Raw genomic sequence first — 25,225 nt, 5'->3', positions numbered from 1 at the left:
TGAGTTAGGAATGACATCATAAATTTAACCATCTCAACTTCAAAGCCATTAACAAGCTAGATAGAGGAGCCTTAGTAGAGGGACTACCAAAAGTGACTTTCAACAAGGATAAGATTTGTGAAGCCTGTCAAAAGGGAAAGCAAATAAAGTTCTCGTTCAAGTCAAAATCTTGTGACACAAACTCTAGACCTTTGAGTTTATTGCACATGGATTTGTTCAGTCCAATCGACCTAGTTAGTTTAAGTCGTCGAAAGTATACTCTAGTAGTAGTAGATGACTACACTCGGTATACTTGGGAATTGTTTGTCCCGATAAGGCGGTAAAAGTCTAGAGGGGGGGGGGGGGGGGGAATAGACTTTTATGACAATTTAAAACTTTATAACACTTTGGTAACTTCAACTCTAAGTAATAAGATAAACAAATAACCAACTTAGTGTTCGCAGCAAAAAATAAATATAGTAAAGTGCTATAGCTAAAACCACGTAAAAATGAAGAGTTCTTTCACATGAAATACGTTGGAAACTCTTGAAATAGCTAAAATAATAAGTATGTAAAAATTTTGTTCACATGCAGACGTGGGAATATCAAACCTAGATGAATAATTCTAAGCAGTGAATAGAGAGTTACGAAATATTTGAGCAAATACTAATAGGATGAGTCAAGTATGAATTATACCTTGCATGCACATGTGATGACACGAAATCCTAGATACTAAGATGTTCAAGATGACAATATAAATTATGTACGAGATGATCCAAATAAGTATGCACAAATCAAATATAAGCAAGTAAAATAAATGGACAGAGAGATTTATAGTAGTTCAGAGGTGGTGTAATCCTCCTTATCCACTATTCTCCTTTCACTCCAAAGAGAGATTTCACTATCTTCAATCACCTAGATACAATAGTGACAAATGCCATTCTAGCACTTCTACAACTCCTGGTGTCTCACACACAACTACACTCAATCCCGAGTGTCTCGCACAAAGCTACACTCAGTTCCGAGTATCTTGCACAAAGCAATACTCATACATCGACCAAGTGTCTTGCACACAGCTACACTTAGTTTCCCTTCGAGTGTTTCGCACAAAGCCACAATAGGGGCATTTGGGTCTTTATACACATTATTCCTTATCATTCTAAAACCAACCAAACAACAGAATATATCTTCCTAGTAACTTATTTTTCACCAACCAAACAACATAATTTATCTTTCTGGTAACTACTCTTCTACGGAATTTCACTTCCACTTCCCTTTTCCGCGAACCAAACGAGCCCTTAGTGCTAGTGGGAAGCTTGCCATTAGAACTTGAAGCTTGTGATCCTTGGTTCCCCACCCTGTGACCTTGAGCTTAAAGGCTATCCATTTGGACTTGCAACTTGATTATGATATTCATTTGAGACATCATCATTTCATTAGATCCATTGTGCATAGAGTGTAGAAAGCAGTGGACCTAGGGACTAACTAGCAACTCGTGACTTATCCCATTTAGCAATTTTCGGGTAGGAGTTATGCGAGTTTAGTTCGGGTGTAAATTAGAAACTTAATGTATTTTTAAAAAAAAGAAAAAGAAAAAAAAAGAAGAGAATTGCCTATTTCAGTTAATTCCTCGGGGTTTATTGTTCACAGTACAAAATACAGTTACCGGTAGTTACTTTCTTCTGCGAAATAAAAGCCGGCCTGAAATCTCATTTACCGATCAAATTCTTTTTCTGTATGGAAAATTTCGAAATGGTTTACCATAAATCCTGACGCTATCGAGGCGGGAAAAGGCGTGGAGATGTGGGTGTCGGTGATAGTGTTTCTTCTTGGGGCGCTGACGGTCGTCGGAGCGGAAGCCCTGGGAGCCGTCATTTTGATACGATGGTTGAATCGGAAGTTAGCTCGAGAAGTAGCAAGATCCAAGATCGTCAGAGAGCAATCAAGTCCGGGAAATATTGATCCCTCTTCCCGCAGAAAGCAGGCTGGTCACTTTCCTTGCTCTTTTCTCTTCGATTCTTTAACTTTATGGGACGTTTTCTTTGCGAAGTTTAGTGCAATTTGAAATTATTCTGAGGTAATTTCGGGTTGGTGTTCTTGTTTGTACTCAAAGAATGGAAATTAGACGTGCCGAAACCCTAAAAAATTGTTAAGGAGTGGAATAGGCGTTTGTTTCCAAAATTTGGGATTTTGATGAAATTAATATTGGGAGTGCTCATTAACTACTTCTTGTATATCTTGTTTAGAGGCTAAATAATCTTTTTATGCACATTAAGACTATGACTGCTTTCATTTTTCCTCTAGGGGGTATTCATTTGGTCTTGCTGCAGCCTAGAATCTATTATGGAACTTCTTAAATGGTGGCAGCTTCATAGGAAAAGGAAAAATAAGTAGAGAATAGAGTCTTCCTTGCTTTGTCTGGTCAGTCTGGAAAGAAAGGAACAAAAGATTTTTTGAAGGTTCCCAAAGGAACATTGAGATTTGAGAAACGTATTACTCTTGGATACAAGGGATGTCTCCTAGTAGTGCCTTCTCCTTGTGAAATAAATGTAGAAGAAGAGTAGGAAGGGGAGAAAATGAACTAATATTCCTTTCCTGTATGGAGTAATTGACATGAGAAATATATGTATATTATACGTACATATCTACCCTGATTCCGTGTTTTCTTTACTGCCTGATTGATTTCCTAGATAGGTGTATGTTCTGCTCATTATAATCATGGGTGTTACCCAACCCCGGGTACCTTTTTTATACAATCCCTTCACGTATAGAAATATTATAAAAGTATGGGGTAGTGTTGAAAAGTATGTCATAGACGTGGGCAGTGGTTCTTGATATAAACATTTTAATTTTTGTTAATTTCTTGACTTTCATGTATGTTTCCTGTACTTCTCATTTTGGTGGTATCCTGTTCTCCAATGTGTATGTGGTTTCAATTTCTAATCACTAACCGCCTAAGCATTGATGCAAACATTGATAACTTGTTGAGAGGTCCCATCGTCAGTTGGACTTGTTGGGCCGTCTTCAATTTACTATACTGGTATTTACTTTCACCTCCATACTAAGTTTATTCCAAAGATTAATTGTTCAATCTCGCCCCTCCCCCTCTCTGTTATAATACTACCACTGGGATTAGGTGTGTGGGGCCACACCTAATTCCAGGCTCTTTAAAAGAAACCAAACAAGAGATTGGGGGCATTGCCCTAAATCCCTAATTGAAGGAACCAAACAATGACTCAGGGGATGGTGTACTCAAAACTATTTTTTCTTGATGGAGAGATTCCTTTTTACTGCCATTGAATTTGCATAGGCATTTCATATAATTAATACATGAGCACTTAAGAATGTATTATATGCAATCATCAGCAAAAATAATTTGGTTTATAACATATTTTTATTCAAGTAGCTTTATTCTCATGTTGATGGTTGCCTACAGTTTCATCTACTGTCTTTTAGGGCTTTGTCTGGGTTCTAGATGCAGAAAAAATCCCAAGAGCTTCTCCTTTGGACAAAGCTTTGAGACAGCAAAAGGGAAAAAAAGAGATCTTGGAGGTTACACCTATAAAGAAATATGCAAAATTGAGGGATCATTTTCTCATTTTAACAGAATCAGATGCTTCTCACACAGAAATTGAACTTAAGGGTTGTACAATAGCAGCTGTATCTGCATCAGACTTGTCCTCGAGAAAATGGTAACTCAGAATTTACTATACACAGCATCACAGGAATTCACTCTGCTAATATCTATACTACTGTTAAGTAGGTCCTTTTTACTTAAATTGTATGTGAATTGCTTTATCTCTTAACTAGACATCTTAAATCTGGAAAATGATAAGGTTCTGCTTCTTTTAAGCTTTTAGTTGTTTGGGTTCCTGGAAGGCAACTTGGAAAAACCCATTTACAAGAATTATACTAGAAGATGGAAACTTAAGGGCCTGTAAAACAGTTCTTTGCTTTCTATTTTCCATTTCTAGTTTTCCAAAATTTTCAATTTTTCATTTTCTATTAGTAGAAAAAATTGCTGGCATTTGAATTACCAATGTTGTCACTGAGTAGTGCTAGAAAGGAAGACAACTGCTAGGCGGTTGGAATACTGCCTGGTCAAGATATATATATATATATATATATATATATATATATATATATATATAAAGGTCACTAGGACAGCAAAGGACAAAGGTGGAAATGAGTCAAGAGAAGAGAATAGGGAGATTGAAGAAAGTAAAAAAAAAAAACATTTTCCCAGAAATGGAAATGAAAGATGGGTTGGAGGGGAGGAATGACCAAAAGCGATGGAAGTTTTTTTTTTTTTTTTTTTTTTTTTTCTGATTTCGTAGTACTAAAAATTAGTAAGCAAACATTGGAATAGGAATCATTACAATTCTAGGGAATGAAAGGATTGAACCACATGCCTCATTAGAACCTACATTTCACATCCAATTTGTGTCAGCAGAACATAGCTTTGACACAACTATAGGATCACTCTTATACTAGGACATTATATTAAAGGATTGCCTGGTATAGCAGATATCTATTTGACAAAAATGTATACGAGCTAATATATCATGTGCTACCAAGTTTGTGAAACCAGAAACTAGGCTTCCTAATTGTTTCTTTTATAGATCACCTGACATAATTCCCAACTGATACAAGCACTTTTTATGCAAGGTTTCAAATCAAATGATCAACTTTGTTATGCCAATGTGGTTAGAGATTCCCACAAAATGTTGTTGGAGGGGTTAACATATATTCAAACCTAAATCATATGAATTCATATTATTAATTAGGACTTTTGAGAAAACCTATAAATGAAAAGAGGGAGAATTTTGTTTCAAATGTTATCATTCTTTCTACCTTTTCTTCTTCTTCTTCTTGACAAACATGTGATGTGGGAAATCTAATAAAAAAGCATTGTGGTTCAAAATCAGTATAGATGGGGAATATTGGCAAATTTCCATTGTACCCTTGAGCAATGAGGCCACTTTGATATTTTTCTTCAAAAGTTGGAGGTGCCCAATATATTGAACCCCAAACAAGTTAAATGGACTATGTTATCTCAGAGAAGTCTGATCATTATTATAATCGATGTCTTAAGGAAGCAAAAGTACAAAGGTGTTTGTTATTTATATTTTTTTTTACACTTATGATGCATTGCACTGATCACGCAATTTTCTGAATTTTGTACTTGAAGGTTTTATACTATGGCTTTTTGAACAAATCAAACCTGCCAACTGTTTTACTTCCATTTCTCTTATCTGTGATGATACAGGGCAAAAAGGTACCCAATAAAAGTAGAAAGAAAATCATCGATAGTATACCAAGGAAGTAAAACAATGTACATATATCTTGAGACATCTTGGGAGAAGGAATCTTGGTGTAAAGCTCTATATCTTGCTTCCAGTGAGGATGAAGAGAAATTAAAGTGGGTCAACAAATTGAACACAGAATTCCAGAGTTACCTGATCTCACTAAATGCAGTGTATCCTTCATTTATGAAACCATGTTCACATATAAGTACTGAGCCCATAGATAAGTCAAATAAGCTTGATGGTTCTTCATCAAAGGTTCGAAATTTTCTGCGGAAACTTTCCAAGAAATCTTCTAAGAGTAGCATTGAAAATAAGGCAAACTTGTCAAGTCGTGAAGCTCCAACAGAAAAATCTATTGATTGTTCCACTGAGGAAATTATTGTCCCTTCATCACTGGCAACATTGAATGCGTCTGCAAGCAGAAATCATGTCCCTGTAATTTCTGATGTAGATTCAGATGATAGAGCTTCTGATGAAGGAACTCTATGTTGGAATCTGTTAATATCAAGGTTGTTCTTTGATGCTAAACAAAATGAGGAGATGAGAACTTCCTTGCAAGCTCGGATTCAGGTATGTTAGGTAATTGCTATTCTTTACATAACTATGCTAGAGGCTTTCTTTGTTATACATCTGGCTGTTGCTTCTCAATCAATGAATATTCTTTCATATTTGTAATATTAGGAATGAATGCTTCCTACTTATCAAACTCAGAAAAGGAAACATGAATGTTTCTCTCTGTCTGTCTCTCTACATACATACATACATACATACATACATATATATATATATATATATATATATATATAAAGCTTAAGAAATTTTTACGTCACTAAATAACAGCAGAGGTAATGTTCTGTACATCCTTCAGTCTTTTCATGGACCTTGCATGTTGTGGGAGCTTTGCACTCTGGACCAAGTGTATGACCTTTTTACACAATTGCACATATGTTGCTCGTTCTGAATTGTTATTTGTTTGTCAAACTCTACAATTCTACATTGTGGTATGTTGCAATCGAACATTGTTTTGAAGCTCTTCTCTTGGAGTTCAAGAACATCCCTCTTTTATTTTATTTTATTTTATTTTATTTTTATTTTTGGGTTGGATCAATTGAAACTACTACCATAACACCTTAATGTAATCTTTTCCATAGAGAACATTATCCAATATGCGAACCCCCACATACATAGGTGAGGTGATATGCACCACTGTTGATCTTGGTAATCTCCCACCATTTATTCATGCAATGAAGGTTCTTCCTTCCGACATGACTGAGATTTGGATGATGGAAATTGAAATTGAGTATTCTGGTGGTGCAATCTTTGAAATCGAAACCAGGCTTGAAGTTCAGGATCTTGAGTTACAGGAAGGAGGCCCAGGCATAGAAGAATCAAGTTCTTTGGATGACGTAAAAGCTGATATGTTAGAGGGCATTGAACAGTTCAGAGAAAACTTGAAATACTCTGAAGAGACCTCTGACTCCTGTGATCATAGAGATGAAGGAGATGTCAAAGGGGGTAGGTAACATGACATTTTCTCTTTCTCAAGCACTGAAACAGCCACTTTTAGAAAAAAGCTTGACACTTTTTTTTTCATTGCTGAAATACTAACATTAATTTGGCAGTAGTATTTTTGTTACTTATCTGATGCATTTTTCTTCTGTTTAGATATCATTTCTCACTTAGCCAGTTAGTTGTAGTTGAAAGTGAACTGAGATGTTTCAATCATGTAAATTTTCAGATGCAATAAAACACTCCAGAAATGTGACTGGTGCAGTAAAACAGCCACTTTTAGAAAAAAGCATGAAACTTTATTTTTCATTGCTGAAATACTAAATTTAATTTGGCAGTAGTCTTTTTGTTACTTATCTGATGCATTTTTCTTCTGTTTAGATATCATTTCTCACTTAGCCATTTAGTTGTAGTTGAAAGTGAACTGAGATGTTCCAATCATGTTAACTTTCAGATGCAATAAAACACTCCAGAAATGTGACTGGTGCAGTACCTCAACAATCTAGATGGAAATCTATCATACATTCAATTGCCAAACAGGTCTCACAGGTTAGCAGGAACGTTTTTTATTCATTCTGATATATGATATTCTCTTGTACAATATCGGATAGATTAAAAATGTTATGAACATCCCTATATTTTATTGTTATTTTGACGATTCATTATTGGGCAGTTTGGATAAATCCAAAATATCATTTATACTTTCAAGAATGTATGAGACAGACTTCAAGATGGTTTTTATTATCAAGCTGAGTTATTGTGAATGGTCCATCTGTCACACAGTCTCGTATATCTTGCTTGAGAAAGCAAACGAAGTCCCTATTGACCAATTGTAGCATTCTGTAGAAATCTACTAAAAACTGTAATCATTCAGAGTTAATTGGTCAAAGTGGGTTTTTTTTCTTCCACATTTTTGGTTTTTAATTTTAATTTATTTAATTTTTTATTGGGTCAGAGTTCAACCCATTGAATCACTATTTCTTGGATAATGGGAATCATCAGCTTCAATGACTCTGAATACAGATTTGTGTCCAACTGTGTACTTTTTGGTTGCAAAAGCTTGAGTCTTAGTTTGTGTATGTGTATGTTCATGTGTAATGTTTATAATAATAATCTTTACCATTGCATTTGGACGGTTGCTTTATTTTCCAGTTTCTAAACATGGCTCCTGGTAGTTCTGGTACACTAACTGCTTAATCATTTAATGTTGAAGGTTCCACTTACCTTGGGGATGAGAGTTGCATCTCTCCGCGGAATAATGCGCGTATTCATAAAGCCACCACCTTCAGATCAAATATGGTTTGGCTTCACATCTATGCCAGACCTTGATTTTCAATTTGAACCTTTTGTTGGAGAGCATAGGATTGCAAGTGGACATATAGCCTTATTCCTAATCAGTCGGCTTAAGGTATAAGACCTCATTTTATTTTTGTGTATAAATTATCCTCTGTAGTTAAGAGATCAAGATCTTGTATGAAAATTTTAAAAGCTCTGAGATAACATTGAAATGATATATAATTGGAAATTCTGAAATGGTTATTAAACTCCATAGCACTGTGTCAAAATAATGATATGATTGTATCTATAGGAGAGAGCGTCTCAACAAACATTTAGGCAGTGCCGTTTTGGAAGTTATTGACTAGTCAGATGGCTAAAATGGCTAATAAACCAAGTGGTTTCTCATCTCATCCTAGACGACCTTGCTAGAAAGAGTTGTATTCTTTTTCTGTTGCTTAACGTTTAAAATAAGATTATACTGGATGGATTGTTCTCTTTGAAGTTTCACTTTTGGCGAAATAATATAATGTTATCACTGATGTAGGTAGCTATTCGTGAAACTTTGGTTATTCCAAATTGTGAAAGTGTATGCCTATCATGGATGTTAGCTGAAAAGGAGGACTGGATCCCGCGTAAATTTGCACCTTTCTTATGGACCAATCAAGAAGCGCCGAACACTGAGAACTGGGAAGTGAAACGCTCAGATGAAGCTAATAAGGAAATTGGCAGCAGTTATTCAGAGAGTTGCGAAGGGCAAAAAAAGGTGGAATTATCTTTGAAAAAACCAAATGATTCATCGAACACACGCTCACCCTCACCTGTTGTTGATAAGCCAACAGTGAAGTATAGTAGTTCTATGAAAGAATTGCAGGTCCCGTTGTTGCATTCTGAAGAACAGGCGGAAGTAAATCAACGGAAAAGCACAGATTCTGCAGAATATTACACGAAATCTAGACAAGTTGAACTGGCAGAGGAACAGAGCCGTATTTCTGAAGAGGACGATGGAAGACCTAGAAGACAGGGTACTAGAGCAAAGATGATTTCTTTGAGCAAGAAAATGTCAGAGAAGTTTGAAGAGAAAAAGCGAAATATTGAAGAGAAGGGAAGAAACATTGTTGAAAGAATGAAAGGACAACAATGAGTAGCCAAACAAGCAAGAAGTCAACATAGAAGCTAAGCCAAATTTGTTTGTATCATTTGTTATTGTAAATGGAGCAACAATGCCTGCCTGCATATCTGATATTTGATCGATCGATTAATTGAGTGATGTGAATCTCCTAAGATTTGAAATTTAAAGATTTCAAGAATTTCCCATACTAAGTGCCTTGCTGTATATGATGCTTCAGATTTAGGTAGGAATCAAAAGAAAACTGTGTAGAAAGAAAAATGTATAGACAGTGCCATAGTGCGTGCTAAATCCATGACTTTCATGGAATAAATTTTACTATCTGTTTGGTACTCTCTTATTGTGTGGTGATTGTTTGTGTATACCAGTTAATTTTTGTATCATCTATATACTGATTAAAGGGTTAAGGATCAAACAAAATACTTGAAGGGTAGAGTTTATTTGGTCAAATAAAAAGATAAAGATAATGATTACAATTTAGTTTGTTAGATTGCAATTTGCTATGTCATTTTGTGTTTGGTTTATTTTTTTGTTAAGCTGTAGATTGATACATATTTAATAGTTGAGTCACACTTGAGATAGTCTCACAAATTAAGATATGTGAAATGAGCCTAATCTAGGATAATTGTTTGTTACTTATGATAAAAATCATAATACTTATTACAGAATAATACCAATTTAAAATAAATATACTACTACCTCCGTCCCAAAATGGTTGTCTGATTCGTTTAACAAGGCATGACTGAAGTAATTTTTAATCCAATTTTTCATATTATTAAGTTTAGCATTAATATATAAAATTAATATATTTAGAAACTACATTAAAAGTACTATTAAACACAAAAAATTAAATTTAAAAATAATAAAAAAAATTACTAAAGAAAATAAGCAAAGAAGAAAGAGTTGGTTTGACCAATGAATAGTAAATAGGACAGGTAAAATGGGACAGAGGGAGTATTATTTATAATAGATATTGTAATATTTATATGTGACATTGTAATATTATTTAGAGTAAAAGAATTGTTACTAATGATAAATATGTAATATTTATAATTGAAATTGTGATACTTATATGTGAAATGTTTCTTACGAAAGAAATTATAATATTTATTATAGAAAATTTAGGCAATTTATATCGTGGACCAGGGTGCACAATGCATTATGCACTCCGATCCAAAACGACGTCGTTTTGGTTCTTTTAATTAATGGCTTTTTCGTTTCCCGTTCGACCTTAACTTATAAGATGAGTTCTGTGTATTTTGTGATGATATTCTGTGCATTCTGTTGTGACATTCTATGTATTCTAGTCATTGATTCTGTGTATTCTAGTATGTAATTCTGAACATTATTGATTTCTGACTTAAATCCTTGTTCCGTTGCTCCGTTGAACTTTTTTATGATTTTGGCCATTCATTCTTGCACCATTTTGTCTTGAATGCATCCCGATTCGCCTTCATTTTACGCTTCATCATGGCTAGGTCCCGGTTTTCAATCATTGCGCCATAAACACCTGAAATATACTTCGTTCTTGCACGAACTCATAAAATTCACTTAAAAGTTAGTACAATTAAAGCATATTTATATGTTAATTCACGGCTTATCAATTTCCAATACCATACCTCATGGAACATAAGAGATAATACTTAGGCTTATATTTTGTGCATCATTTTCATTGATTCTATGTATTCTAGATTTCTAGTATGTAATTCTGTACATTATTGATTTCCAATACCATACCTCATAAACAGCAGAGATAATACTTAGACTAATAATTCTGCGTATTCTATTCATAAATGTTGTGTATTCTGGTATATGATTATGTGTATTCTGGTATATAATTCTGTACATTATTGATTTCGAGTACCATATATACCTCATGAAATAGTAATGCTAATACTTAGGCTATTGATTGTGTGTATTCTATTGAATGATATGTGTATTCTTTTACATACTTCTGTACATTAATGATTTAATTTTTTATACTTAATGTTATTGCGTTATTGGAAACCAATAATACATAGAATTATATACTATAATACACATAAACGCTCATTAGAATACACAGAATCACTACCCTAAGTATTAGCATTCCTGTTTCATGAGATATGGTATTGAAATTACTAATCTACAGAACTGTATAACAGAATACACATAAACACTCAATAAAATACACAGAATTACACATAACGGGAGCGAGCGTAGCCAATCATACTGCTTGGGCATTTCTCGGTCAAATATTACTCAAGAATCGGATCCACAAGTTGTAATTTGTCAAGATTTAAGTCAAGATTTTGATGAAGTTATGGAGAGTGAAGTTCAATCTGGTAATTTATTGATGTTATCAAATTTCGTTTAATATAAATTAATATTTTTGTGTTTCAGTGTATCTTAACTTACGACTTATTCTTTTCAAACGGTATTGCAGTTCAATCTAATGATTGTGGCGACCCTTCATATAGTTGTGAACATTGTTCGGCAACATTTTGGTATATTGAGCGTCTTAGTCAGTCTAGATTGAAATCATTGCCAAAATATTCAGTTTGTTGCGCACATGGGAAAATTAACCTTCCGCAGATGTCCACCCCACCGAAACAGTTGTATGATTTGTTCTTTGAGCACGGAGAGAAGAGGACGTGTTTCTTAAAAAACATTAGGTCATACAATAGTATGTTTAGTTTCACGTCTATGTGTGGTAAGATTGACCACTCGATTAATTGCGGCGGTGCCCCGCCAATTTTTCGCATCAACGGACAAAATTTTCACTCAATTGGTAGTTTGTTACCAACCGAGGGTAGTCAACCAAAATTTGCTCAATTGTACATACACGACACAGATAATGAAATTAATAACCGTATTTGTTTTGTAAGGTATGTAATTTTTTATTTACTACAAATGTAAATAATGTCATTTAAAGTTACTACTTTTAGTTATTTTTTTGTTTATTTATTTTTTTGAGAATAGTTATATTTTATTCTTTTAGTTATTTTAAATAAAATAATTTTAATTGTTAATTGTAGGAAGAACAATGACAAAGATAGCATTCATGTTGAAGTTGTCTCTGATATTAAAAAAGTTTTGGACGAGAACAATGTGTTGGTACAGTTAGAGCAGGTGAAGTACTGCAACTATATATAAAATTCGTAATTTAAATTTATTTTTTAAAATTACTAATATTTACATTTTTTTGTAGTCATTTACACTATTGAGTTCCAAAAGCGTGGTCTACCGCATACTCACATTCTACTATTCTTAGCAAACAATGATCGCAATGCAGGGTGCAATTTTATTGACAAAATGATCGCAGCAGAAATACCAGATAAAGAAGTTGATGAAGAGTACTACAAATGTGTTGAAGAATTTATGGTCCATGGTCCTTGTGGAAATGTAAGAAAGCAATCTCCGTGTATGGTGAATGGAAGGTGTTTGAAGCATTTCCCAAAAAAGTTTGTTGACTCATCGACTTTTGATGAAGATGGTTACCCAATATATAGACGGAGAGATGATGGTAGGTTTGTTATGAAAAGTGGTATTCAATTGGACAATAGATTTGTTGTGCCACACAATAGGTATTTGCTGCTTAAATATAGGGCTCATATGAATGTGGAATGATGTAATCAATCAAGATCAATCAAATATTTATTCAAATATGTTAATAAAGGGAATGACAGGGTCACAACTGAGTTCTATAAAAGTACCTCTAACAGTAATGGGAATGAAGTCATCGATGAGATTAACATGTACTACGACTGTAGGTACATATCAGCTTGTGAGGCTACTTGGCGTCTATTTAGCTTTGAGGTATAGTTTAGAACTCCAGCGGTGGAGAGATTGAGCTTTCACCTACCAGACTGCCAAACAATAATTTTTGAAGATGACGACCCGGTTGACAACGTATTGATGAGGGAGACAATTGGTCAAAGTATGTTTAATGGTTGGTTTGAAGCAAACAAAAGGTTTCCCGAGGCTAAGTTATTGACTTATATTGAGATGCCAACTAAATTTGTTTGGAAAAAGGATATTCGAGAATGGAGTCCAAGAAAGAAAGGTTTTGTCATAGGTCGTATTTTCTATGTACCACCGGGTACGGGAGAGTTGTACTACTTGAGATGCCTTCTAAACATAGTTCGCGGGCCTACAAGTTTTGAGGAAATTCGGTTTTTTAATGGTATACAATATACTTCATTTAGAGATGCATGTTATGCGCATGGTCTATTGGATGATGATAAGGAATATATTGATGCCATTAAAGAAGCAAGTGATTGGTCATCTGCTCATTCTATGAGAAAACTTTTTGTGACATTGTTGACATCAAATTCTTTTAATAGGCCTGAAATTGTTTGGAAGGAGGTGTTGGATTACCTGTCTGAAGATGTGCAATACAATCAACGCATATTCTTATCAATTCCAGGTAAGCGTTCAATAAGTATTTATTTTAAGTACATCTCTTTCATTCATAAATAATAATTTAAATATATTAATTATTGCTATATCATTACAGATTTAGTTTTAACAAATGAGGAGAAAGAGAATTTAACTCTAATAGAGTTAGAAAAATTGTTGCAAGTATACAACAAATCATTAAAAGACTTTCCTCCCATGCCCACACCACGAGCTGCTTCTACAAGGCTAAATGGAAATCGTTTTTTGTTTGAAGAGCTGTCATATGATCGTGCAGTTCTTGCAGATGACAGTGATAGGTTTGTTAGCCAACTCACTGAAGAGCAACGTGGTGTTTATGATATAATAATGGAGACGTGTCATCTAACAAAGGTGGATTGTTTTTTGTTTATGGCTATGGAGGAACAGGGAAAACATTCTTATGGAAGACCCTATCTGCCACATTGCAATCTCAAGGTGAAATTGTTATCAATGTAGCTTCAAGTGGAATTGTTTCACTATTGTTGCCAGGTGGCAGGACGGCACACTCAAGGTTTGCTATACCAATTAACATTAATGAGGACTCCACCTGCAATATTAAATCCGGTAGCGACCTTGCTGAGTTGATTTCAAAGGCAAAGTTAATCATTTGGGATGAAGCTCCAATGATGCACAAACACTGCTTTGAGGCACTAGACAGAACTATGCGAGACTTGCTTCGTTTCACCAATCCTGCAAGTGAGAGATATACGTTTGGTGGTAAGACAGTAGTACTTGGTGGTAATTTTAGGCAGATTTTACCAGTTATACCGAAGGGCTCTAGGCAAGATATTGTTTCTTCAACAATCAATTCATCGTACTTATGGGAAAGTTGTACGGTTCTAAGGTTGACAAAAAATCTACGTTTGGAAAATATGGAAAATGCAGAAGAAAAACAACAAGTAGAACAATTTGCAAAGTGGATAGCTTCTATTGGGGATGGTACAGCAGGAGCATCTAACGAAGATTGTCCAGAGGTTGTGATTCCAAATGAGATGTTGTTGTCATCAAATGGCGACCCAATTGCCACTATTGTTGAAAGTATATTTCCCATGTTCCAAAATGGTTCATGTGATAACAGTTTTCTTGAGAGTAGGGCAATTTTGGCACTAACATTGGATGTTGTGAACGCTGTTAATGATTACATGAGTAGCATGCACGAAGCTGAGAGTCGAACATATCTTAGTTGTGATTCTGTATGTAGAACGGATAATGGTATTGGTGTTCTTGTAGATGTTCACACACTTGAGTTTCTTAATGGCCTTAAGGCATCAGGTATACCAAACCATTCTTTGACATTGAAGGTTGGTTCACCGGTGATGTTGTTAAGAAACATTGATCACTCTCTCGGCTTATGTAATGGCACTAGACTGGTTGTAACAAGACTTTCTAAACATGTAATTGAAGCTAAGATAATGTCAGGTAGTCATTCTGGTACAAGGGTGTTGGTCCCTAGGTTGAGTATGACGCCTTCAGATCCAAGATTGTCATTTAAGTTTAGTAGAAGACAATTTCCTTTGATGCTTTCATATGCTATGACCATTAACAAGAGTCAAGGTCAAACACTATCTCATGTGGGTCTGTTATTAAAGAAACCGGTGTTTGTGCATGGTCAATTGTATGTTGCTGCTTCAAGAGTTAGTAATCCAACTGGGCTCAAGATTTTACTTTGTAGTGAGTTAGAAAGTTGTTGTAAGAAAACAACTAATGTTGTTTACAAAGAAGTTTTCAATAATTTGTAATTTAGATTTATATGAACTCTTTAAAACCAATTTAACATTCTACTTTCGAACTATATTGTTCAAATTTTTTATTTCTCCGAACAAAATTATTCCTAATATAATCGTATATTGGAATTCTACTATAGCAATTCAATTATTCAGTACTTTGTTAGCATCCTTATATACAAAAACAAATCATTATAATTATATAACATTGAAGACAACGAAATATCGATAGCTCATTTAATTATAACATTTATTTTTATACTTCACATTCCGTGCATCGCACGGGTGAAATACTAGTACACATAAACGCTCATTAGAATACACAGAATCACTACCCTAAGTATTAGCATTCCTGTTTCATGAGATATGGTATTGAAATTACTACTCTACAGAATTGTATAACAGAATACACATAAATACTCAATAAAATACACAGAATTACACATAACGGGAATTGGATGGACGGAATGGTGTCCCTCGCACGTCAACTCCCCACTAACTTAGTTAAACGACATCGTTTCGGACCAGGGTCCACAGCGCACTATGGCCCCAGGTCCACGATATAACGATTGGAAAATTTGATACCAATTTGAATAAAAAATAAATTGTTATTTATGATAGATATTGTAACACTAATATGTAAAATATTGCGATACTATTTAGAGCAAAATTAATTGTTACTAATGATAGATATTCTAATTCTTATAACTGAAATTCATATATTTATACACTCAATTGTCTACAACCTGACTTATCACACAGATAATGAGCTATAAGACGGTCTCACACAAGTTTTTATTTTAGTAGTTTGATGCTACTGCAAGCAAAATATTATTAAGGCTTAACAAATTAATATAAATTTTTATTAGAGTTAATACCTAAAATGGTAATTGACTATGGTGGTTTTTTTCGATTTCGTCATAAACAACTTTTGGGACTCCCATGTAGTCTCGAACTTTTGTACGAGTTAATAAACCCACGTTCCTTTTTCAATGTGGGAGAAAAGCTACTCAAAAGCCTTCCTACTTCCATTCCAAACTCAAATAGTACACCTTGTGAATCAATTTCATATTTACCTATTATCTATTTTGAGTGCAAAATATATTAAATTCATCATCTCACTTAAGAGAACCCAAATATACTTTGAACCGCCCAAATAAGAAGTGAATCCCACTAAAAATTATATCCCAAAAGGCCACTTTAAATGTCATTTTAAGCCACTTATGGTCCAAATTAAAAACTCAAATGAAGCACCACCTAAATACCCTTCCAAGGGGAACGGTTAACTCAAATTATTGTGTGGACCACGGTCCGAAATATCTTCGTGAATATTATGAGTAAAAATAATGTACATTATCTGTTAGAAAAATGTATATTATGTTTTAAAATAATGTACGTTACGTGTTAGGATAATGTACATTATATGTTAAAATAATGTACATTACGTGTTAGAATAATGAAACATCTGAGTAATATAATGTACATTATGTTTTAAAACAATGTACATTATGCTTTAGAATAATGTACACTATGTTTTATAATAATGTACACTATATTTTAGAATAATGTACATTATGAGTTATTGTTGTAACTGGGCACGCGAAAAAAATGAAACTAAATAAAACTACGTCGTTTTGGAATGTGGTCCACACAGACCATAGTACACGCAATAACCATTGCAAATTGATAGCCATAAAAGTCCTAATATTTCCCAAAAAAAAAAAATGAACAAACAATACTATTTTTCTTATTTAAAATCTAGAAATTCCAAAATTGCCTGTATTTGCTAATATGAGGGTTGAGTAAGGTGTTTACCATAATATATATAGAGAGCAATTGATATTCATTTTCAAATGATAAAAGGAAAATGTTCATTTTCCCTCTTAATTTCCCTTCCAAACTTTTCTCATGATGTTACTTTTAATCATTGACGATTCATCCTGGGCCAGCTCCTGTACCTCTCAAAGCGAATTTGGGTGGATCCAGACCGTTAAACAGAAGGAGAAAGACCCAATGAATTTATAAAAAATAAAATAAAAATTGAGTACCAATGAATTAGGTGGCCCACTACTAATTTAAAATTAAATAAGCTAAAGTGTCATTCCGCATTATGAACTATAACGGATTTTTCATGCCCACCATGATCTTTCATAACTGCTATTTCAATCCACGAACCATTAAATTTTTTCGCTTATAACTTTTTGCAGGTTACCTTCAAGTTATAGATAATAATTTAATTATGTGGAAGTGTTTTTTATTGACATATTTAAATAGATATTTAAATAGATATTAAAAGTATGACATGACCGCCATTTCATCATTTCACTTGAATAGCCCTAATTTCCTAAAATACTCAAATTGCCCAATTTGACTATCTGATGACCAATGTCAGCCGAAAATTCAAAGAAAGCCTCAACCATGCCAGCTCAAAGGATGCGGTCTCTCTCCCAAGTATTCCTTGTCCGGCGAATGAGTAGACAAGGTATCCACGACGGCGATCAGCTTCGTCGCGTCTGGCTTGCTCGGTAGCGCCTTGAAGAAGTACTTTTGAGGGTCGGAGACGAAAACGGCGTACTCCGTATGGATAATAATCTATCAGAAGCTTTAGCACGTGCGGCTGCGTCGGGTCTACCACCGCCTTCTTTGCCGACTAGGACTCACGCCGCCACACTAGCACGAAGACGCCGCAGCCTATCAGCACCGCCACCGTCGCCATCAGCTCCTTGTTATTGTCTATCAACATTGTCGGATGTAGACTCCGGCGACGAATTTGGGGGAATTAGGTTTAGGTGTCGTCAGATTAAAATTTCGGAGAAACCTAATTCTTCTCTTTATTTTTTTTTTGTGTCGTCAGATTAAAATTTGGGAGAAACCCAATTATTCTCTTTATTTTTATTTTTTTTTGTGTCGTCAGATTAAAATTTGGGAGAAACCCAATTCTTTGTTTTGATTTTTAATTTTTTTTTTGTGTCGTCAAATTAAAATTTAGGAGAAACTCAATTCCTTTTTTTTTTATTTTAAAATTTTTGTTTGTGTCATCAGATTAAAATTTGTTAGAAACCCAATTTTTTTTTTTGAAAATTAAAAATGATTACATAGACTCCATCTCTCATATGTTTTATTTTTAATTAAAATTAATAAGGCCACAACAGATAAATATCGGCGCCATATCATCAAGGTAACCAGAAAACCTTCAAAAAGTTCTGGGCGAAAAAAATTTAATAGTTTGTGGATCGAAATAACACTTATGAAAGGTCAAGGTGCGTCATGAAGAATCCGTTATAGTTCATGGTGCGGGATTACAGTTTACCCAATTAATTATAACTACCTATCAAATAATGTCACATCAAGATGGAAAATTTTTAGAGAAAAAATCAAGGAGGGATTTATAGTATTGTTCATGATAAAATTTAAATCTACTATACTAATAAGAGCCAAAGAAAGTTAGGCTTATAATGGGTAGAAAAAATGACGGTCAAATTATTAAATCAAATGGATGGTTCAGATTGTTTAGATTTATATTTTTTCTTAACACTTCCTAATTTATCCTTAATTATATGATTATCCGTTAAATTTTTCGTTAAATATTATCTTTTTCGTTAATATTCTGTTGACTTTTAACTCGCCCATTAATTTATATAAGAAAGGTCTTAGGTTCGAACCTCATCCCAATCAAAGTTAGGCATATTGTTGAACATATACTACAAATATGTTAAGTATATTATTCAAAAAATGATGGTCAAATTATTAAATCAAATGGATGGTTCAGATTGTTTAGATTTATACTTCTCTTTAAGATTTTCTAATTTATTCTTAATTATATGATTATTCGTTAAATATTCTCTTTTTCGTTAATATTCCATTAACTTTTAACTTACTCATTAATTTCTATAAGAAAGGTTTTAGGTTAGAATCTCGTACCAATCGAAGTTAGGCATATTGTTGAACATATACTACAAATATGTTAAGTATTAAGTATACTATTTAAAAGTAAATACCCCACTTTATTACTCTTATAGAATTAAATAAATTAGTAGTTAGAACAAAAAAAAATTATGCATTTCTTTAATTTATATTCGATGTCGACAATGTTTTTATTCAAAAAAAATATTCATTAATTTATAAATAGTATTTATTTATACTATCGATCATTTTATTCAAAAAATATTTAATTTTAGATTAGCGTTTTTACAAAATTGCAAACATTTATTTTAGTGACAATTATAATCAATCTCTCATATATTATTTTGCATTCATAAACTTTGAATTATCGATTTCAATAAACAAATTTGACATTCAATTATATATACATGAACATCTCCATTCTCCTATATAGTCTTAAATTCAATTGAGCATTATCTCATTCGCGCAATGCGCGTGAAAACTAGTAATTATTATAGATGTAACTAGAATTATTTATTTTATGAAATTATCGTTCAATATATAGAAAAAATAAATGAATTTGATCAAAATTTGTATAAAATTGTAGACCAATTTAGGGTTTGTTTAAAAACTCAAAAAATAACTTTTATAAGTCATTTTCTCTCTCTAACTTTTATAAGTCATTAGCTCGACCCAACTCATAGTCAAAAAATATTTATAAAAATTAAAAATTTCTTTAATTTCGTTAGTTCAAAGTTATTGGATTTATTAACTTATATATTTATTTTATTATAATACGTTACAACTTAAAAATTATTTATTCACATCTTTTTATTGTACGTATTAACATATTTATAACTAATTGAATCTATACATTTTAGTTTATAACTTTATTTAATTTTAATATAAGTAAAATCATATATATTGTTAGGAATATATTGTAATTGTTTTAATGAACAAAAAATGTAACATTAGACCCCAATTTTATTTTGAGTCTAGTTTAGGATAACGCCAAGTACAAGCCTAGTAGATTAAGTAGAAATTACAAGAGTATAAATTTTAATTTATACTTGTAAGTCGTTCGCTTCCACTTTACAAATTTGAGAAGAATTTGGAAGATTGATCAAGACTCGAAGACATCCTGGAACGTGACAACATAGTTCGAATTGCAAGAATTAATTCTATGGAAGAATTAATTAATTCAAGATGAGGATGTTGCAATTAAAAAACTTTAGAGGCTAACTTATGCAAAGGGCTATTTTTGGAGATGAGGATGACCTCATGGAGCAAAGTGGCGTGGCCAACCTTGACCGTGTAGAACTTCAAAGAAGAGGATGACTTGCTCTAAGAATTAATTTGGTGATGAGGATGACCTATTAATTAAAGGGGAGGATGACTTTGCCTTTTAAAAATTGGTAATGAGGATGACTAGCAACATTGAAGAGATTGGTGATGAGGATGACTTGTTATTAAGAAAAAATGGAGATGAGGCTAACCGTGTGTATTCTTGAAGGAGAAAAAGATGATTTATCTTTTGGGAGTTAAAAATGAGGATGAGGATGACCTACACCTCCTTTATCCTAAATGAAGGTCAACTTACTATTCCATGCAAGACGATGACTCACGTGACATCTAAATTAAAGGGGGAAGAAATAAATCATTTTTGAGGCTAAGTATGGCGTGATCAACAAAATAAATAGGATGACCTATTTATTTCAAAATGAGTCCAACACTGCCAACAACACTTCTAAAAAGGAAAATATTATTTGTCTTAAATATGGCATGAGGATGACTCCAAAAGGTGATTTCAAATATTCTTGCTACATGGAGCTGAAGATCATTATGAGAAAAGTCAGTGTACTTTTCGGTGGCATTAATTATGCTCAAGCAAGAGTCACCAAACATATATATTTCAGAGCAACCTAACTTATGGATTATGAACAAAGTCAAGTGTTCACACTACCAAAGTCAAGGATGGATGGCTACAAGTTAAAAGGAAAATTATATCAATGATTGAAGAAGAACGTTAGAGGATTATCAGAAGCAAATATTCAAATTCATCTAACAGAGCCATCAAAGTTGACAAAGACCATCTGAAGGCATTTAATGCTCTGAAGAATCATAACAGGCAAATAGCTAATTTAGCTATATAAACCAAAGAAGACTTGATGACAAGCATGAGGAACAGACATGGATGAGGATACAACATTAGCACTGAATACTCAATAAGTGAGATCAGATTAAGAAAGTGCTAAGTATTGAGCTAAACACGAGAGAAAATCAAGTCTTGAGAAGAAATACTTTATTTCTTGAAAGAAATTGTAGGAGTGTAGCTTTGTGCAAAACACTCGGGGAGACTAAGTGTAGCTGGGTGCAAAACACTTGGTTAAATAGCTTTGTGCGAATTACTCGGAGGGGTGTAGCTTTGTGTAGAACACTCGTGGAGACTAAGTGTAGCTGGGTGCAAAACACTTGGTTGAGGAGCATAGTTGGGTGTAAGACGCTCGTGAACGTAGCTGGGTGAAAGACGTTCGAGTTTGAGTGTAGTTGTTTGCAAAGAGCATTCAGAGTAGTAGAGTGCTAGAAGAGCACTGATTCACTATTGTATCTAGGTGATTGAAGATAGTGGAATCTCTCTTTGGAGGAAGGAGAAAGTGGAGTAGGAGGATTACATCACCTCCGAACCACTATAAATCCCTGTGTCCATTTACTTTATATGCTTACATATCTGCATGCATATTTATCTTCTGATCATCACATGCATTATTTGTCACATTAATTATACTAGAATATCCTAGATTCACGTGACACACTACTTTTGCATGCACAAGTTTTATTTCCTACTCAACCTCATCCTGCATGCCAAGCTTATTAGTTGTTATGCTACGAACCCAACTATTCACTGCTTATACTATTTGATCTGGGTTTGATAGTTCCCACGTCCGCATGCGAGCCAAACTTTACATACTCATTATTTGAGTTATTCCTGACATTTCTAACGTGTTGCATGTCGTGAAGCTCTTCAATTTTACGTAACTTTGTTTATAGCACTTTACCGTATTATTATAACTTTGTTTATGTCAGTGTTATAATATTTTTTGGAAGTTAGAAAAGTCTATTCACCCCCCCCCCTCTAGACTTTTCTCGACCCTATCGGGACCAACATATACATACTATAAGTATAACAACACAAAGTGTGAACTCTTAAAATATTATTATTATTATTATTTGTTAGGAACATACTGTAATAGGTTTTGATGATACCAAATGTAATGTTCAATCCCCTAAGTCTCGATAGATAGGAAATACATGTAAGTTCGACAAGTAAACTAAGAGCGAGAATACAACCGGGTAATTGAGCTCAACTCGGAAAATATTTAAGCTTAAGGTAAACTTGCTTGAACATCTTAGAAGTTTCGTGTTGAAAACTTATAGATAGATCAAAAGAAGGCACGAGACATCACTAGAGGAATAAGGGTCTGCGAGACATCAACTAAGTCTCGAGACATAAGCAGAGTTCGAGAGATGGAATCTCTCGAGACATCAGTCCAGTTCGAGACATGGGATCGAGACATCAAGTAGTCGAGACATCAACTTTGGTCTCGATAAACTGGCACTTCTCCAATGAACTGAATGGCAGTTAACACGCATAGATGAAGTAATCTAAGTTTGGAGAAGAAGAATATCATGGAGATAAAATATTAAGGAGGTGCTGACAGAGTATTATGGGAACATAGAACAGCCAGAAGTGGATGCCACGTCAGAACTCCACAACAAACGGATAGAAGATACACCAATCAAAGATCGGTCTTATTCCCTAAAACAATGATCAATGGGAATATAAAAAGAGTAACTTTTACCAAAAGAAGTAAGTGGAGCATGGACTCAAGATAGTGGAATATGAGATATTCACTACAAGATAAAAGGTTCAAGTTACAAGACCACCACTCCATGAAACATGCTAAAAATATGCAAGTCCCATGATCAGCATGGGAGACAGATTTTAAAAGGAATAATTTTCCCTCCAACGGAATTATTCCTCAACTCTCATATATAAGGACGTGAAGACACAAGTTCAAGAAGGTTCAAATATTCTAAGCTATCATAAGAGGTGTCTGATTCAAACGTTCAAAGTGCAAGTGCTTAATCTAGAATATCATCCTTGATATTCACAACTGCGAGAAAAACACATCTTAGTGTTTAAGAGAGTTACAAAGCTTCAACTACTACATATCTAGAAGGTGACTAAAGCTGTGCTACAAGGAAGATTATCCAACGAAAGCTTTTGGTCAGATTGGAGATTGTTACACACAACCTGTGACAACCGGAACAACCTTGCTTTGGAGAAGGCAAGAAGAGGCGGAGTAACCTGGGAGCTGTCTTGTGAAGATCCTGAGGCTTGAGGCGGGCTTGGTGATCAAAGCTCAAGCGCTCGATATTGTACTAAACAAGGAAGTTTTAGTGCAATTCTTCTAGGGAGATTCTAGAAGAAGAGTGGACGTAGGCGGGTTGGCCGAACCACTTAAAAATCTCTCTCGCATTTACTTTCTGCTTTTATCTCTCGCTAACTATCTCTCGATCTGCACTGCATATAATCACACCTCTCGAACTAACTCAAACTCGTGCTAATTAAGAAAGGGGATAACATTTCCGCTGTGCATAAAACTTTGTCTTCATCTTGTGAGGTATCGAACCTAAACATCCTAAGTCCAATACAGACGAGAGGTCGAAAAAGATTTGCAAAATCTTATACAAGTCTATTCACCCCCCACCCCCCTCTAGACTTGTACCCCATCCCTTTGGGACCAACATTATTGTTGTTGTTGTTGTTGTTGTTGTTGTTATCATTTATATCTAAAAAAATTTATAAGAGAGAACGCATGTTAGTACATTAGTTTATGTATGTAATTCAATGCTTGTTAAATTGTATATAGTACTACAAATATAATATTATCATTTTTATTAGAGAAAAGGGTAAAATAGACACTCGAACATTACCTAAGAAGTCAATTATACCCCTAAATTTTTTAAAGTAGCAATTAAACTTATCAACATTGTATTTTAGTGCAATGAAGTCAAAAACCTGGCTAGTGACATGCTATCACAAGTCACTAGAGCTCTGGCAACCTGAAGTGATATTTCCGGCAACAAAAACTATCGGTGACCGGAGAACCAACGCCGATCACCATGGAAACCGAGAAAGAAGGCAACAAGTTTCCATTCTCGGAAGAAAGCGACCCAGTGGTTGCCTTAGCTTCTTTCTCATTATCCATGATGACTGACGAACCGGTCCTTTTTGTCATTGGAAATATCGTCGAAGATTGCTGGAATCCGGCTTAGTGACCTGTGATAACAAGTCACTAACTGATTTTTGTACTCCATTGCACCAAAATACAATGTTGATAAGTTTAATTGATGCGATAAAAATTTTAGGGCGAAGCCTAATTGACTTCATAGGTAATGTTCGAGGTCTGTTTGACCCTTTCCCTTTTTATTAAAAAAATTGAGTTTAGCACCGTTAAACTTCTCTCTCTCTCAAATGCGGCAAGGAGCTCCCATGGGTCGTGCGGCCTAATCTGCGTCGTCCGGTTTCATTAATCCAACTGCAATTCGCGTATGTTTAAGTGGGGTTATTATGGTAATTTTAGTATCTATATTACCTGAATTGAAATGGTGCATTTTAGTACATAGTGTGATGCGTTTGAATATATGTTGTGGTGCATTTTATTGCGTATGTTGGTGCATTAACTGTGTTTTGGAATGATGTGTTTTAATCTATCTGCTGGTGCATTTTCATACATAGAATGGTGTGTATTTGGGTTGTGGAATGGTGTGTTTTAACTCCTCTAGTGCATTTTCATATGTAGAATGGTGTGTATTTTAACACGTGTTTCTAATAAATGTGTTGTGGAATGGTGTGTTTTAATCCGTCATTTGATACTTTTTAATACGTTGAATGGTGTGCATTTAACACATGTTTGTAACAGTGCATGTTTATA

General features: G+C 34.1%; 1 protein-coding gene and 1 pseudogene across 2 annotated transcripts; both read left to right on the top strand.

The window, feature by feature from the left end:
* Window positions 1-1,662: 1,662 nt before the first annotated feature.
* Window positions 1,663-9,536, top strand: LOC115996608 (testis-expressed protein 2-like). Of its 2 annotated transcripts, none has more exons than XM_031235923.1 (7): window positions 1,663-1,967; window positions 3,455-3,671; window positions 5,249-5,858; window positions 6,440-6,803; window positions 7,252-7,346; window positions 8,011-8,205; window positions 8,620-9,536. In XM_031235923.1, exons 1-7 carry the CDS (start codon window positions 1,781-1,783, stop codon window positions 9,214-9,216), a joined length of 2,265 nt encoding a protein of 754 aa, XP_031091783.1. In that variant the 5' UTR covers window positions 1,663-1,780; the 3' UTR covers window positions 9,217-9,536. The 2 variants fall into 2 exon arrangements, with proteins under 2 accessions (XP_031091783.1, XP_031091781.1); XM_031235921.1 differs by having other exon boundaries at window positions 1,665-1,963; window positions 3,436-3,671.
* Window positions 9,537-12,495: 2,959 nt separating this feature from the next.
* Window positions 12,496-15,359, top strand: LOC115996089 (annotated as a pseudogene).
* The last annotated feature ends 9,866 nt before the right edge of the window (window positions 15,360-25,225 follow it).

Source organism: Ipomoea triloba, chromosome 11, assembly GCF_003576645.1.
Source record: "Ipomoea triloba cultivar NCNSP0323 chromosome 11, ASM357664v1".
Taxonomy (NCBI): domain Eukaryota; kingdom Viridiplantae; phylum Streptophyta; class Magnoliopsida; order Solanales; family Convolvulaceae; genus Ipomoea; species Ipomoea triloba.
The sequence above is the reverse complement of the archived record's forward strand: the minus strand, read 5'-3'. Positions and strand labels throughout refer to the sequence as shown.